General features: G+C 44.7%; 1 protein-coding gene across 2 annotated transcripts; it reads right to left on the minus strand.

The window, feature by feature from the left end:
* Window positions 1-1234: 1234 nt before the first annotated feature.
* Window positions 1235-9929, minus strand: BAMBI (BMP and activin membrane bound inhibitor). Of its 2 annotated transcripts, none has more exons than XM_007444461.3 (3): window positions 9515-9929; window positions 3575-3862; window positions 1235-1732 (listed from the first exon to the last, which is right to left on the minus strand). In XM_007444461.3, exons 1-3 carry the CDS (start codon window positions 9588-9590, stop codon window positions 1314-1316), a joined length of 783 nt encoding a protein of 260 aa, XP_007444523.1. In that variant the 5' UTR covers window positions 9591-9929; the 3' UTR covers window positions 1235-1313. The 2 variants fall into 2 exon arrangements, with proteins under 2 accessions (XP_007444523.1, XP_007444524.1); XM_007444462.4 differs by lacking the exon at window positions 9515-9929 and adding an exon at window positions 5931-8107.
* Window positions 9930-16872: the final 6943 nt, after the last annotated feature.

Here is a 16872-nt window from a genome sequence, read left to right on the forward strand (position 1 = left end):
CCACAGGCCAGGTCCTGCTTTGAGTAGTGTACTGAGTTAATGTTATTGCATTAATTGTGTCACTTGCAATCTGGAAAGAAGAAATACCCCTCATCTGTCTCTGAAAAATCCTTATTTCAGTTTTGTCCCTTCTTTCATCCAAGAAAGATTATTTTTAGTCTCACATCATGCAGCACCTAGGTTCACACAATCATTTTAATATAAAATGGAGTTAGTTTGTGGTTCAGCATGCTGGGCAAACTAGGTTTATGTTATTTATTTGGGCCCATGAATATAGCAGTTGAACCTAGCCAATGTGTTTCATGGGGGGGGGTTGAACCTATATTGCCTTAGTTCTGCTCTTACCACCATACCAAAAGTTATTCTTTAACCATATAGTTATATGTAAACTCATACTAACCATGAGCATTTTTTCCTATATCCATTAACCTTTCCTGACAAGCAACGCCAAAGGTTGATTGGTTTTCAATACCCTAGATTTTTCTTGAAAAGTAAAGTTGAAGTCTATCCAATTCCATCAAAATACTCTGTCTTAGAAATATAGGAGATGCTATCTCTTACAAATTAGAATGTGCATTCAGTATTACTCAGAAATTTTAATCTGTATCTTCCCAATTGTACCTCCTACCATACTTGGTAGAATGGAGTCATGCATCTTTATAGCCAGAAAAGCAGGTACTGACAGAAGAAAACTCTCTTGATCGTTTAAGCAATGAAAAAGCTCACCAAGAAGAGGATGCACATTCATTTATGTGGGCTTACCGAGCTGAATAGTTGAGTTCATCTTACATGAACCGCATCAAAGATGAGAGGAAAGTCTATACCAACACTGTGCTCAAGTGCCTGTTCTCTAGTGTAATACTTCATACACAAAACTACAAATAGGTTTCAGGCAAAATATATATCTATATATTTGTGTGTTTTTTAAAAAAATCTTTACATCAGAATTTGCATACAGTTTAATAGCATAATTCATCCCCCGTTTCCCTACAGCTCAGACAACCGTGGTAACAGCATGTAAAACTTCTCAAATTTGCTTTCATAATTTTAAAACAAACAATACATTAAGTGTATTTACTCTGTGCAAATAAGATCGCTTTTGGAATCCTTCAGAAGACAAATCCAATGTTCCATCTGCAGAGGTCCTTTGTTTTTTGATTATTGAGTGTAGGCTTCCCTCCCACCCCCATATAAAGTGCTCCTGTCCAGCAGAACCCAACGGCCTTTGAAAAAAAAAATTCCTAGTAATTTTAAGGACAAAATTTTAATATATAGATATAGATATAGATATTTAAAAAACAAAAAAGAAGTGATCACACAAACTCCAGCTTTCCATGCCCTCCATACATGCCCCAGTGGACTAGTGAAAGTATTCTGTCATTACTGAGGTCTGGCTGTCGCATCTTCTCACAGGTCATGCAACAGTTCTCAAGACCTGTTACGGGCACCATGCATTCCAAGTCTAGCTTGGCCATTTGTCCTTTTTTGGAATGATGTCCATGAAAGCTGTAGTGCAACCGAGAGAGCATCTGTTGCCGCTGGTCTTGCAGTTGTTTGTTTTCACTCCTGAGCATACGCAGTGCTAGCATGATGAGAAGCACCAAGATGAGTCCACCAGCGATGGGGACAGCAATGACAGCAGCCCTGAACCATAATTCTTTTGAGGAGGTAAGCTCCTGAACTTTAGTGAGGAGGTTTCGGCTATTATCATGCTGGTATCTGTTCCCTTGTCCTGCAAAGAAAGAGCGGGGGGGGAGGTAGGACAGGGGATTAAAAAAATAGTAAGCCACATAGTTCAATCAATGTTCTAGAATAGCTCCATTATTCCTCCTCATCTTCTGAAATCACTCCTTGGTTAACACAGATGGAAACATCAGAGAGTAAAAGGTAGGGCTTATTTATTGCATTAAAGGTTTCCCTTTATAACTTAAGCACTAGCCAGAACTTGATCAACCTAGAGCTTAGGGCTCTAAAGACTAGGTAGGGATGCTACATCCCAGATTGTCCTATTTGAACAACAATGTACCTCTATAGTTAGAAGTATAGCAAAATGGAGGGGGTGGGGATGGAACTTCAGATTTCAGTTCCATCTTCTCTATAAATTATGTACCTTGGGTACACCTTGCTGAAATGCAAACAAATTATGTACATAAAATAAATGTGCCTATTAGAGATGCAATGATTGGCTGAAGCAACTTGCTCACTTATGCACAAGCAAGAAGACTAACATAATTTAGTAAGTCTATACAAATTACGGTCTCAGTCTGATTTGATTAGAATGATAAATTAAATATGTGAAATGCTTTGCAAATTCAGAATGCTTTAGATAGTATTTTAAAAGAACTTGAACAGGACACTACGAAGTATTTTAGCAGTGAAGCACAAAAGGAGCTGGAAATCCCTAGCATTATTTGTTTGGAGCTTACAGTGAAGCTTTACAATGGGTTATTAGATTATATTTTCTATAAACAAGCACAAATGCAGATTTGTGTCTCTTCAAAATTAAAGGTGCAAATTAAATTTCGCTTTATCAGCCAAAAGACAACCAATTATGACTATTAAGATTTTTAAAACAAAAATGGCAGTTTCTATGTGACTTATAGGTTCAGGATTGAAATAAAATTAAAGCAGATCTAATCGTCATGGAGAAAATCTATCTATGTGGATGCTAAGAGTTGACACCAACTTGATGGCACATGATCAAAATAAACAAAATATGTGATAATTTAATAAGCGTTGGGAATGAGAAGCCTCCAGATATTGCTGAACTCAGCAACTCTTACCATAGCTGCAATATTCAGTTCAGTAATATCAAGAATAGATTCCCACTCTTTTCTCAACCGGATATATTTCAGTTTGTGACTTCCTTCAGGATATAAAGTAAACCAATATGATGATATCCATGTGAAAATCCAAAAATTCAGAGTATAGTGCATGCCATTAAGGAAAATAATCAATAGGAGATTATTAAATTTGAAGCAATCAAGAGGCATCCTTAAGGACTGCAGATCAAGTAATGTATTCTTTCATTTATCAAAACATCAATTATGATGTTGCGGATACAGCATCAGTTAAATGGATATTCCCAATGGCTATGAGACATTGTGCTTCCTCAATCTGCAAAGCATCAACAGAGTTGCGCCATAAGGTTTGTTGAGTCAGAGGAATTACTTCTACATTGTTAAATGTCTTCTGTTAGGGTTTCCTATCTTTGATCTGTTTCAGCTTTGATGAACACAAGATAGTGAGCTACACAGTTATAAAATTAAAATCTTGGTTATTTTCTTTTCATTAAAATTTAACATACTGTAATTAATTTTAGTTGCACATTCTCATAGTTTCTTTTTCCCAGTGTAGAATGCACCACATTGCAATGAAAGCGAGCACCCCACCCAGGGCATGGTTCCTCTGGGAATATGCCAGGTGAGATACAAAGAAAAAAGCAAGTTTTGTGCCTGATGCAAATGCAAAAGCTTTTTGGCAGAAATGTCTTGCTACGTGTTTCCTTCTCCACTTTGCTTAAGCCTAAAATCATTAGTAGGCTAACAAGATCTAGTCTGTTGCCCATACTTACCCAATGGGTCCCCTCTGGAAGTAGACAGAACATCATACAGGCCTCTGTAATTGCACATATCCTCATGACAACACTCCAATGTGGGTATGGTAATGCCAGAGTGGTTTTGGGCTATGTTAACTTGACAAATATCCAGGGTGCTTGCAAAGGAGTCCAAGCAGCCATGAGTCAGTGGAGAATGGCTGTTCTGTGGGTCAAGCAGTCTTGAGAAGCAAGCACTGAGCTCAGATTTGCACATATAGCCTGTTGCGACACAATGTGCAGCGTCACAGTAGCATCTGATTTCACCTGTAACAAAATAAAAAGTGAAGCTTATTAACCAAAAGGTATTCAGAAGTACTTGCTTTTATAAACGTCTTCACTAAGGATTGAGATATATATTGCACTCAATGCAGAAATATTAAGGAAAGCGTATGGCAATTAGAATAGCATAATTTGATTGATTATGGGTCATCAAGTCATTTTCGACTCCTAGTGACCACATAGATTTTCTCCATGATGATCGATCCCTAACCTGTTCTTTCAAGTCTCCCAACAGTGAGAGTAGCATAATTATCCTCTTGTAAACAGTTCTGGGTCAACTTATCCCAGCATGGTTCTTTCATAAAGTATTGGGCTACAGTTCTCAGAATTCCTTGGTTTTTCAGAATTAAAAGTTCTGAGAGCTGTAATCCCAGAGCATCTGGAGGGGAAGTCTTGACTTGGGTGGTATGAGCAGGATGCTAGCACTTCAAGATACCATAATTAGAATGACAGATTTCAGTTTTTACACCATAAATAAGCCATCTGTTATTGGCATACAATCATGGATTAAGGATGGCTGACAATCAGACCCTCTGCTAACCGCTACCAAGAATGTGTGGCATTCTCAGGGAGCTCCATGGAGAACAGCCAGATATAAATGTGAAATAAGCGTAATATACAGATACCAGACGAAGTAGAGAGAAGCTGATATATTGATAATATTTGCTATTTCCATCCCACAGAACCTTTGACATGCAGATAGGCCTTTACCCAACCAAACAATAATACAAGGGAACTAGATGCAGTCTTCCTATGACTGCCGAAGTAGCAACAGGGTTGTATGAAAAGAATTTAAGTGTTTCTAGTAACACTTGCATTTCAGATGGATGTGCACACTCCAGCTGTTGAACCCCTGTAGTAGCTTAAGCTCTCACAGTAGTTGAAGTACAGAGACCAAGTTCCTTACAGCATGCCTTACAAAACAGACTCTCCTGGTCAAAATGTGTTAAGCAGGCCACTTATTAACACTATCCTGAGTAATCCTCTCTGAGCACAGAATTGTAGTGCCTCCTTATTCATCATTTCTGTCACTTTGCTACATGGCAGATGCTTCATAGCATCCAGCATTAATTCTAAGATTCATTAGTCTAATTCCAAAGTCAATGAAATATGACAATAGATATTATATCCCTTATAGCTATGTACCAGCATATAGCACATGAAAAAATTCTAAAACTATACATTGTAGAAAAATCTACAATGTATAGGTCATGTTCCTGAATGTATTAAATTGAGCACTTTGTCCCCAGTGAGGTCTTGAGAAATTCATAAATGAGACAAAAAGAGAAGCATTAGGCTCAGCACAGTATTTTTTTTCAAAGAGGAATTTCTCATGCAGAAGAACTTTTTAGTCCATTTTAAAACAGGAACTTTTGTTTACAAGTGTGGTTTCTACTTGCCAAAATCAACCTCTTTCGATGGAAGGAAGGATGCAATGGTTAAATTAAACTTTCCTTTACCACTACCAGCTTCTCATTCACCCAATCCATCATGTGGTCAAAAAAGGTAAACACTTAACCTGAAAATCCTCTGCTCTTTAACTGAAAGAAAAATGCACAGCAAACCACAAAGATTTCTAAAGGAAGTAAAAAAAGCCCCCTTCATAAAAACATCTTCATTTCACATTCTTCAAAAACGAGAGTCATTCTATTACGTACAGACACATTACTCTTTTTTAAATATTTCAGTTTAAATCTGAAAAGTAGTATGAAAGGAAGTTGGAAGGAAGCTGGGGTACTCTCAACTTTCAGAAATTATCATCACTGAAGGAAGTGTATGCTTAACTTTTTAAAAACAAAAATTAACCATAAGGTACCCAAAACCATTTGGAAAAACCAAGACCTTAGAATTCTATTTTTCAAAGCAATTAAGAGATTACAATGCACACAGCCATGCACATTTTGCTTCAGAGGAAAAGAAAATACTTCAGTGGGCCTATTTTTCCAGAACTAAATATTATATCCACTCTATTGAGTTTTTAGCATTGTGTCCGTATCTGTGTATCAAGCTCTGAAGTCTTTGCCTGTTGAATTCATGACGTTCAAAAACTTACCAGGCATTTAGAGAGCTAGTTTGACAGAAAACATTTCACCTCTTCTTTGCCTGGAAACTTTCACTAAGAAGCAAAACAAACATAAGAGTCTTTACCTAAATAGATAACCATGATAAGAAAAAATGGAAAATAAAAATGGAATGTTGTATACACTGAGGGTGATGGTTAAAATTATGTCTTATTCCTCATATTCTGATGCTGAAATCAGGTTTTCCTATATTCATCATAGACTTTTCTCTTTCTCTTAAAGTTTTGTTTTCCCAGTTTCCCACTCCCCCTTTTTAAAAAGGTCACTGAAGCAAATGTTGTCTAGCAAGCAGATTCAGACAGCTTAACATCTTACACTGACAATAACTCATGGATAAATATAAAAACACTTCAGAGGGAAAATCCACAAATGTCCTCTCTCACAACTTGTCTCAGAAAGCAACACACAGAGGAAACAAGCCATAAAACCCTGTTTCTGTTTTAATAGCTTATATGACCCTGTTTGAAATTCTTATCTTTCCCCTGACCCAAGACTGTCTCATAAACAAAACATGATGGAGCAGTCATCAAGTTATTACAGTTCCATTTTAATCAGAGCCAGGTTTTCACGTTGGGCCTTTTTTTTAACCTTTCCGATGGAAAAGAGCAGAGCTTTTGTAATATTGTATTTGGGGGGAAGGGGGAAGTTATTTCTGTCAATTCATAAAAATTCTTTTTGAACTATGTAAAAGGCCAGAGAGGGTATTTGGTATTTTCAAACAGTGAACAATGCCCTTTCTGTTCACCTTCTCTTTCTTGTTACTGTATGTAGCTATTAAAGAAAAATGTCTGCTTTTAGTCAAGGTGGCTTCAGGAGAGACTGCAGGCTTCTCTTAAAGCGTTTGAAGTCGACAGCAGCCAGAAGTCTGTGATCCCCTAATTATATCATTATCAGGCACATAGTTTCAGTATCTGCAACTGTACATTACTCCCAGTCACTCCCTTCTTAGCCCCTCTTTGATGGGGCCAGAAAACTTCCCTCCACTGGCTTCAAGGGCTGTTATTTGGGGTTAATTACACCCTTCTTTCCAAAATAAATAAATACTGTAGCACATCAGCCCTGTGCTTGCTTATCCTTTAACCTCCTCTCCATGAAACGTGGCAATTATGGGAAACGTCAACTTTCCCATTCTTTCCTCTCCCCTGCTTGAATGGTACCTTTCATTTGTAAAGGGGGGAGAAAAAAAGGCTTGTGCTGGTTGCTGTAGGAACACCCCGTAAGTTTGAACTGTCGCAACCGTCTGAGGAACAAGTTACCCCTAATATTACCAGCCTCACAAAATCACTGAGTGGTGTGCAGTTCTGCCTCCAGTTAGTTTACTCCAAGCTAAGCCTCCGCTTAGCCACCATCGAGAAAGCTGGTAAGGGGTGGCAGTCTGAAAAAGACTGTGTCTGCACATCACATTGCTGCACAGCTGTGGTTCAAAGCATAGACCCCTGGCAGGCAGGGTTCCCCCCAAGCCAAAACAAAGCAAGTGGTGTCTGACTGCGAGCCTGGATCTGGGTGGTTTTTAGGTGGACCTGCCCTTGTTCTCCCCGATCCAGGGAAGCCCTGACAGAGAAAAGGGTGCAGATCCTGCCTTCTGGCCAATTCCGCCTCAGCGACAGGAATCTCCCGCGCGGCTTGATTTCGGGAGGTGGAAACGAGCGAGAAGGAGGCGCGCCTCTGCGCTCCGGAGAGCCGGGGGTTGGAAAAGTTCCGAAGCACACCGAAGACGGCCTAAGAAAAACATTTTGACAACCGCTTGCCCCGAGCGTTGCCCCGCATCAATGGAGCCGGGGGCGAGGAGGGAGGAAGCCCCGCGGGGGGCGGAGAGGGAGCGCAGGAAACCCAAGCCCCGCCGCCACTTCCAAGAACAGGCGAGCTTGTTCTGGCCTGCGCGCCTCGGCCCGGGAGGAAACCCGACACCCTCACAAAGCCTTGGCAGCGCTCTTCAAAGGCCGCGCTGGGCCCAGCACACGCAGCTCGCCAGCCGGCGAGGGAGAGGCCGAGGAAGAAAGGCCGGGCCGGCCAAGGGGAGGGGAGCGGCCCCGGGGAAGCGGCGAGGTGGGGCGGGGCGGCTGGCGGGATGCTACTGGGCTTGCCCGCTGCGAGGGCGGCCGCCGCCACACCGGCAACCCCGCCCGGCCCGGCAGGAGCCACTGAAGGGCGGCAACGCACAGCGCAGGCCCGCCTCTCCTTCCCTCAGACCCTTCTCCAGAGCAGCCTCTTGCCCCCGAAGTTTCTGGCTTGCGGTGGGGAGAGAGAGGGAGGCCGGCCGGCCGGCCGGCCGGCGGCCCCTCCGGACCTTCCCCTTCTCGGGGCTATCCAGGTCGCCGCACTGCCCCGCCCGCCTCGCAGCAGGACTGCTCGCTAGGAAGCCAGCAGGAATTCGCCGGGGCCCGCCAGGCAGGCGGCTGTTCTGCGGTCCTCCAGGGTCCCGAACTGTCCGCGGCGCCAGAGTTGCGCGCCTCGTCAGACGCATCCTTGGGGGCAAGGTCCGCTGCGCGCTCAGGGTCGGCAGGCAGGGCCGCAGCCTCGCAAGCCCTTGGGGCCAAGAAGAGCCCCCCGGGGTTGGAAAGGTCTACTCAGGAGGCAAGTCCGCCCCGGATTTTAATTGCAACCCAGAACTCGAGGCGCGAGTTGCGCCCGATTTCAGACCCGGGGGGCTGCTCTCCCTCCGCCTCCAAGGCGCGCCACATCCCAGCGCGGCCAGCTTCTCGGGGCCGCCTCTGTGATCGCGGAAGGAAGCACCCCCGTACTCGAAGCGCCCGCCGCCTCGCATCCCACTCGCCTGTAGTCTGGCCAGCCGCTTTTCAAAGTCCCCCCGTGGAAGCGACGGTGGGGTTGAAGCCGCGCCGAGGTGCCCACAGGCAGGCACACGTTCCTCTGCCAAACACCCCAAGCCCTTGTTTTCCATCCCCCTTTCCTCTCCAGGGGTTGCCCTGGGTCCGAGCACCCTTTGCAGAATCGCCGCTTTAGAGAGTAGTACCTGTCATCTGGCGCAAGCAGATAGCTGGGGAAAGCCCCGACCGTAGGCAGGTTCGTCAGGCGAAGGCACCACCGGCTGCGTTGGCACCGCAGGCCCGTGGTTCCTTCACTTTGGTCAATTAACCCGATTCTCTGGATTCGCAAGGCGCACCGAACTACACACTAATCACACCGACTGGGTCCCCACCACGCGCTAAACGATGAAAAACTCTACGTTTCAAACCAAATTGGGAATGGCGAGGAACGCAGACGCTACCTTGCATGAGATTCACCCCTTAGTCGACGGGCACCGGCTTGTCAGCACGCTTTAGGTCGACGCTCGCCAAGCAACCCCAGCGCACTCCGCGAGGCCGGATCGCCCCCAAAGAGAGACGGGGCGATCCGCCCCACGGCCACCCACTTCTCTCGTTCTCTCCCGTCCAGCTTTTCCCCTCTTCTCTTCGCTTCAAGGACGGCCCCGCCATACAGCCTCCGCGCTCCGCACCTTGACCCAGACCGGGAAGAGGAGGCAACTCCACCCCCAGGCGATCGGGGAGCTCCCCTCGGACGCCTCGCCCTTCCGAAGCGCTCCGGCGCTGGAGCTCACCTTTGGTCAACAGGATGGCCATGGCGCACAGCTCCAGTTGCAGCCAGATGAAGAGGAAACTGGAGTGGCGCCCCATTGAAGCCCCCCTGCCTGGCTTCTCTTCCGCCGGACGTCCCGACCTCGCTTCACCCTGCGACGCCGCAAGGAAGGGCTCCGATCGGGCAACGCATCGACCCTCCCGAAGAGCGAACCGTCTGCCCGCGTCGGCCGTCCTGCTGCCTCAGATCCCAGCCTCTACAGTAGGGCCCGCGCCCTGGAGACGCCGGGCTGGCGAGGAAGCCCCTTCCAGCCGCAATCGCATCGGGCGCGCGTGGAGCCGGCCCCGGCCGCTGCAGCGCTCTGCCCCGCTCGGATCTCGCTCCTCGCCACTTTCTCCAAGCCAGCGCGCAGGACAGGCAACGAAGCGCCTCCTCTACCCCGTTTCGCCCGAATCTTGCTCTGTAAATAATGCGGCCGCCCCGCCGCCTGACCCCACCTCGGGCCGCCCCTCGCTCCGCCCACGGCTGCTTCATGGGCGGGGCCGCGGCGGCCCTCACGCTAGCGGGGCTTGGCGATCGGAGGCTTGGCAGGCTGAGCCTGGAGGAGGCGTCTTCACTTTCTCCTGGTTACGAGCGTCGGAATTAGCCGTGCAGACGGGCGGCGTCGTTAAGTTCAGCGAGCGGCGGGCCGGGTTGCGAGGGATGCTCGCTCTGCCTTGTTGGGGGGTTCCAGTTTTTAATTTTCGGGGCGGGGGTCGGAATCCCACAGCGCGCCAACTTCTTTGTCAGGAATGTCTACTTCCCACGAAGTAAAACCCGCGGACAGGTTGCTCCCAGGTTCTGATGGCCCCGAAACCCAGGCAGAAAATGTAAGCTCAGTGGGCAGGTGGGGATGCATCGCCAGGACAGCTAAAGGCGAGCGGGAGGTGGGATGAGAAAAGCGCTGGCGGGGGAGGCGGGTGGCGCCCGGGAAGCTCCGCAAATGCCTTCCTGGAGATGGGACAGAAGCGCTCCCGCTGCCCCTCCCTCCCGCTCCGGGCATCCCTCTCCCCCGATCAATAAAGCCTCGTCAGACGGACGGTTTGACCAGCAGGAGCCTGGCCGGCCACTCCTTCGGATATAGATGCCCTGGGAGCAGCCGGCAGAAGACATTCAGTGAAAATTAGCAAATGCAAAAGCAGCAGGCGCCAGCAGGACGACGCAGACAGAGACTGACACTCAATTAGCCTCAAACAATCCCAGCAAACACGCAGCCTGGGCCTGATCAATATCAGCCCCAAAGCGATCTTCTTACTGAGTTGCTAATTCATTTATTAGAGAACTCTCTCACGAAACCGGCAGGCAGGATTTTCTTGCTTGCTTTGCGCAGTTGTTTCTGTAACTATTTGGATTTACAGTTTTGCAGTGTCCACTCTTAGCTCTGCATACACACGCACACACAGGTACCTCTGATACAAAACCATAAAACAAAATTGCATTCATCTTTGGTGAGGAAGAGTGAGACGCCCCACTTCATTGCCCTCGCCATTTTTTATCTTTTTGTTTTATTGTAATTTCTTTGGTTATTGTGAATTGCCCAGAGTCATTGAAAGTTAGGCAGCATACAAGTTTAAATTATTATTATTGTTGTTATCTTACATCTACTGCCTGGGCAATGGATATATTGTATTTAGATAAATGTTCTTCTCCCGCGATCTTGTTTTTATTTATATTTTTAAAGTTTTGTTTAAAACAGCTTTGATACTGTTTTAATTGTTGACCCAGAGTCATGAGATGGGTGGCCATATAAATCTATTAAATAAATAAATAAAGGCCATGCTTTTCCTTGTTGTAGGCATCAAGAGGTGTAATTGCTCCATTGCTTGTAAACCAAAAGACTGAGGTGAAGAACAGCACAGATCCAATGTCGGCTTTCTCCCCTCACTTCATCAAAACAAGACCCTTCTGTATTACAGTTGTGATGATGGAAGGATCAATGATCCCATAAACAGCACATGTAGCTATGTGTGTGTGTGTGTACCTTGGACTCAGTTTTTGACTCTTGGCTAGTCCCTGCAGTTTTCTTGGCAAGATTTTCAGAAGTGGCTTACCTTTGCCTCCTTCCTAGGGCTGAGAGAGAGTGACTGGCCCAAGATCACCCAATTGGCTTTGTGCCTAAGGTGGGACTAGAACTCCTGGTCTCCTGGTTTCTAGCTTGGTCCCTTAATCACTACATCAGACTGGCTCTCTCATGTAGCTATAGCACACAGTTAAAACTGGGGGGGGGGGGGGGAATAGCATGATTGCGACCACCATCTTGACTTTAAATCACCCCTGTGGAGGCCCTGATCTCCGTGATTTATAATGTAGCCAGGGTGCACTAGTGTATAAAACATGGTGATAACTGATGGCCAGCAAAGTAATTTGGCTAGAAATACTTAGTATTTCTATTTTCGTCTTAGTTCCCAGATACCTGGATTTACTGTTCAAAGCCTTTCTAAGCTTTAATTTGATTAGGTATTATTTTAGGGCTCCGGTTAGGAACAAGTTCTTTTAAGTTAGTTTCCTTTATTAATTTCACACACACCTTTCAACCTCCTCATCACTAAATATTCAAGAATACCACATTCAATCCATGAAAACATCTTCAAAATCTCTTCACTTCTGAAATGATTTCTTAAGTGAGTTCTCTTTCATTAAAACTGAATGAGAACTGGTAGAGGGAAATACAGGTGAATTTTTCAACCTGGCACTAAATCACACCAAAAACCTAAATTTGATCCATAGCCAGTTGAGACTTACTTTTGGGGAGATCTCTGCAGATCTCTGCAGATTTGGCAGTGCCTGACCTCTAAGCCGCATGCTATGTTATTTCACCCCCTTCATACTCCCCTTTAAAAACAGAAATCCCTTATATGGCCTGGTCTCACCTGTTTGTTGAGGAGCAGGTAGAAGATACAAATACAATACAATACAAAATACTTTAATGATCAAGTATAAAATATATACAAGGAATTTGTCTTTGGTGACAAACAGCAAGATTAACAGTGTGTTTGGATAACAACAGAAAATTAATAAACAGTAACAATAACACTGCCCAGTAAAATAACTTTTCCAAAAGAAGAAGCCACTGTCCAGTACATATCAAATCATATAGTATTTAACAGAGCAATGGCACAAGGGAAAAAACTATTCCGATGTCTAGATGTTTTAACATATGGAGCTCTATAGCGCCGTCCTGAAGGAAGAAGTTGGAACAGATAATATCCAGGATGAGAAGAGTCTGCAGATATCCTCTCTGCCCTCCTTTTGACCCTTACAGTGTATAGTTCTTCTATAGAAGGCAGGAGGGTTGCAATGATCCTTTCTGCAGACTTAAATATCCGTTGGAGTCTGAGTCTGTCCTGTTTGGTTGCGGAATCAAACCAGACAGTTATAGAGGAGCAGATAACAGACTCAATGATTCCCCTGTAAAACTGTACCAAGAGCTCCTGGGATAATTTAAACTTCCTAAGATGAAAGAGTAGATCACTTTATCAAACTTTCTTGCAACCAATTTGGCACCAGGAGGCCACAAGTGAAAACTCCTGGAAGGGGGTATTTGGCCACGGGACTTCCAGTTCCTGAAATGTTGACCCTCCAATATTCCTGTGTATTAGATTATGCCCACTTCAAAGGGAAAATGGGCAGCTCTCATCGCTCTGCTGCCTAGGAGTTCACTGCATTCCTGCCAATGAAATGGGGCCTCTCCCTCGTTTTACCTTTCTGCAAATTGTATTGTAACATCACACTCCGATAATATCAACTATTGTATCCAGTTGATTCAAATTAGCATGTAAAAACAATCACTCCACAAATGATATCCTTTCCACTCTCCGCCCTGAAATTACATTTCTGGGGCTTGTATATTATTAGCCTTAGCATAGATAAATAGATGATAGATAAGAAAAAGCATTTCCATACCATCCTTTCCAATCCTCATTCCCCCAAAGCAGTTTAAAGCAATTGTCTCTACTTCTGCCAACATCAAAATATTGAGAACAAGGAGCAAAGAAATGAATGTAATCATTGTCCTTGTTCTAGATCCTGGGGTAAAAAAAATCCCATTTTGTTCAAAAGGGAAATTAAAAGAAAAAAAAGCCCCTACTTTTACCCATTCACCTCCATCATGGTATAAGGCCTGGTTACTTGAGGGACCCCGTATCTCCCATAATGTCTGCCTGGTTAATCTGATGTGACAGGGATGGCATTCTCTGGCTTCCTTCGATCAAGCGATGCCATCTCTCAGGACCCCGGAAGCTCATCTTCTCTGTAGCAGCACCTGTCCTCTGGAACGAGGTCTCCCCAAGATCTGAATGGCCCCCCTCGGCGGTGGAGACCTGGCTGTTCACCCAGGCCTTTGGTGAGGGAGCGTGAGACCTCTTGCTTCATTCCATCTAGTCTACCGTTCTTGTCATCTTTTATCTCTTTTTCCTCTTATTGGTTTTATTATAATTTTTTTGTTTTGATTGTTGTGAGCCACCCAGAATCATTGGGAGTCAGGTGGCATACCATCATCATCATCATCATCATCATCATCATCATCATCATCATTTACACAACGTGAAATCACAGCTGCCAGTTCTTTAGCTGGTGTTGGCCTTCATTTGCATTGAGTTCTTCCCAAGAACTTAGGACAGTGTTGTCCAAACTTGGCCACTTTAAGATGAGTGGACTTCAACTCCCAGAATTCCGCAGCCAGCCATGCTTGATCGAAGGAAGAATTCCCCAGCCAGCCATGCTTGATCAAAGGAAGCCAGAGAATGCCATCCCTGTCACATCAGATTAACCAGGCAGACATTATGGGAGATACGGGGTCCCTCAAGTAACCAGGCCTTATGCCATGATGGGGGTGAATGGGTAAAAGTAGGGGGGGGGTTCTTTTAATTTCCCTTTCCCAATTTCCCAATTCTGGGAGTTGAAGTCCACTCATCTTAAAGTGGCCAAGTTTGGACAACACTGACTTAGGATGTTGTAATGTATTGGCATAGTATATGTGCGGATCCAAGCAGTTGGCCTTTTGTAATTGACAGATGGAAATTTTGTCAATGCACATTTGGCATTTTCTAAGTGCCATCCAAGGTTTTCTGGTATGGCACCCAGTGTGCCGATAACCAATGGGACCACCATGGCCAGTTTATGCCATAATCTTTCAACTACAGTTTTCAGATCTTGATACTTTGTGATCTTCTCCAATTCTTTGTCTTCTCTTCTACTATCCCCAGGTATTGCCACATCAATTATCCACACTTTCTTCTTTTCAACCACAGTTAAATCTGGTGTTTTATGCACCAAAACTTCATCAATTTGTATTCCGAAATCCCCCAGTATTTTAACCTGCTCATTTTCAACTACTTTTTCAACTCTATGTTCCCACCAATTTTTCATTATTGGGAGATGATAATTTTTACAGATGTTCCACTGAATCATTTTGGCAACTATGTTATGCTGTTGTTTATAGTCAGTTTGTGTGATCTTCTTGCACGAGCTGAGTATATGATCTACGATTTCTTCTGCTTCTTTGCACAATCTGCACTTTGAATCATTGGATGATTTTTCAATTCTGGCCTTGATTGCATTAGTTTGAATAGATTGCTCTTGAGGATCCAAAATCAAGCCTTCAGTTTCTTTTTTTAATGTTCCAGTTATAAGCCATTGCCAGGTTTTATCTTTATCCGCTTTACCCTCGATCTTTTGTAGAAATTGACCACGTAATGCTTTTCCTTGCCAGCATTCTGTTCGTGTTTTTATTGCATTATTTCAATATTCACGTTTTGTTTCCTGTACATTCAGCAAATTCCAATTTTTAACTTGCATCAGTGCTTGTTCTTGACTGTCTTTTACATAATCAGCCACTGCAACTATTATTACCCAGATCTTTACTTCAAGTTGTACGTATTTGCTTTGCTTTTATTTTATTATTTGTTAAAACCCCAAAGACATTGGGTGCATTTGTTTCCCTGCATGCAAAAAATCAAGGCAGGTCCTGTGAGGAAGGACTATAAAGAGGCCAGGCCATCTTTGCCCTTGACAGACCTGAAGCCCAGATGCCTTGGGAGGGGGGAGAGCAAATAGGAAACGGACCTGCCAGAACCTCCACAGAGCCACAGAAGTTCAAAGGAAAGATTCACTGAAGCTGCTTTCAAACTGGTGCAGAGTTCTTGTAAGGCTGTGGCCACAGATATAAACCCAGTTGACTTAACTATGAATTAATTGTTAACCAAGAGTCACTTTGGTGTAGTGGATAAGGTGCTGAACTATAAACAGGGAGACTTTGAGTTCAAATCCTCCTTTAGACACAAAAGCCGGCTTGCTGATTTTGAGCCAGTCTCTCTCAGCCCAACCCACCTCACAGGGTTGTTGTGGTGAGGAAAATAGGAGGTGGGAGCTTTATGTACGCTGCCTTGAGGTATGCAAAACAGAGGTGGGATATAAATCTAATAAGAATAAATCAATAAAATGAACCGTAGACACAGATACATGTCTAGTCTCTGAGAGAGACCAGAACAATATAGCTATGGCTCAAAAGGGCAAAATGGCAGCATGGCTGAATCCAATGTTTCCCGTTGTCCTTAGGGAGCATCCGCACCACAGCCAGGTTATAGGGCCCAAATGGTATACATTAGCTTAAACAGAACAATATTATGAGGCCCCACTAAGAATTGTTATTACTTTCCCCAATATGACACCCTAAAATGATGCACATAAGAAACAGGTGAAGCTTGATCACACCATTGGGGCTGCCACCTTGATCTTTTTGACCACACCCTACCGATACCCCTGCATATCTCAGAGAACTTCAAGGGCTATCTAAACTTTATAGTTTTTTCTCCTCTTGTGCACCTTAGGGCCCTTGCAGGCTGGCTTACAGGGAACCAGAATTACATCTAGAATTTTAGCCTGTGAGAATACATTTGCAATTTGCTCCTTCTAAAGGGCTCTCCAAGCAGAATGGGTATGCGGGCACCTACACAAATGCATTTAGGTATTTTTACATCTATACTCACTACAACTGAACAGACATGGAACCATCTGTTAGTTGGTGGCAAAACGTTTTGACCCTCCCAACTAGACCCTTAAGTCCATCTCCCTTCTGCCTTGGTGGAGCATCTGGTTATGGGTTAGGTAGCACTTCCCACTGCCACCAACCCCTTCCTGGAGGAAGAAAATCCCTCACCATGGCTCCTCCTTCGTAGCCACAGTGGTGAGAGAGATGGGCTCTCACAGCCTGAGGAATTTATTTACCCATAAACTGAGCCTCATGGTAAGATGAACGATAGACCTGCTCACTTGCATATTGCCTGAAGACATTCCTCTCTGTGGCTCCACCCGGCCATTTAGCCTTTTGGATTCCCAGATCTG

This window comes from Python bivittatus, unplaced genomic scaffold (genome assembly GCF_059951505.1).
Source record: "Python bivittatus isolate LINGU-HERP-01145 unplaced genomic scaffold, Pbiv_v1 ctg000610_np1212, whole genome shotgun sequence".
Taxonomy (NCBI): domain Eukaryota; kingdom Metazoa; phylum Chordata; class Lepidosauria; order Squamata; family Pythonidae; genus Python; species Python bivittatus.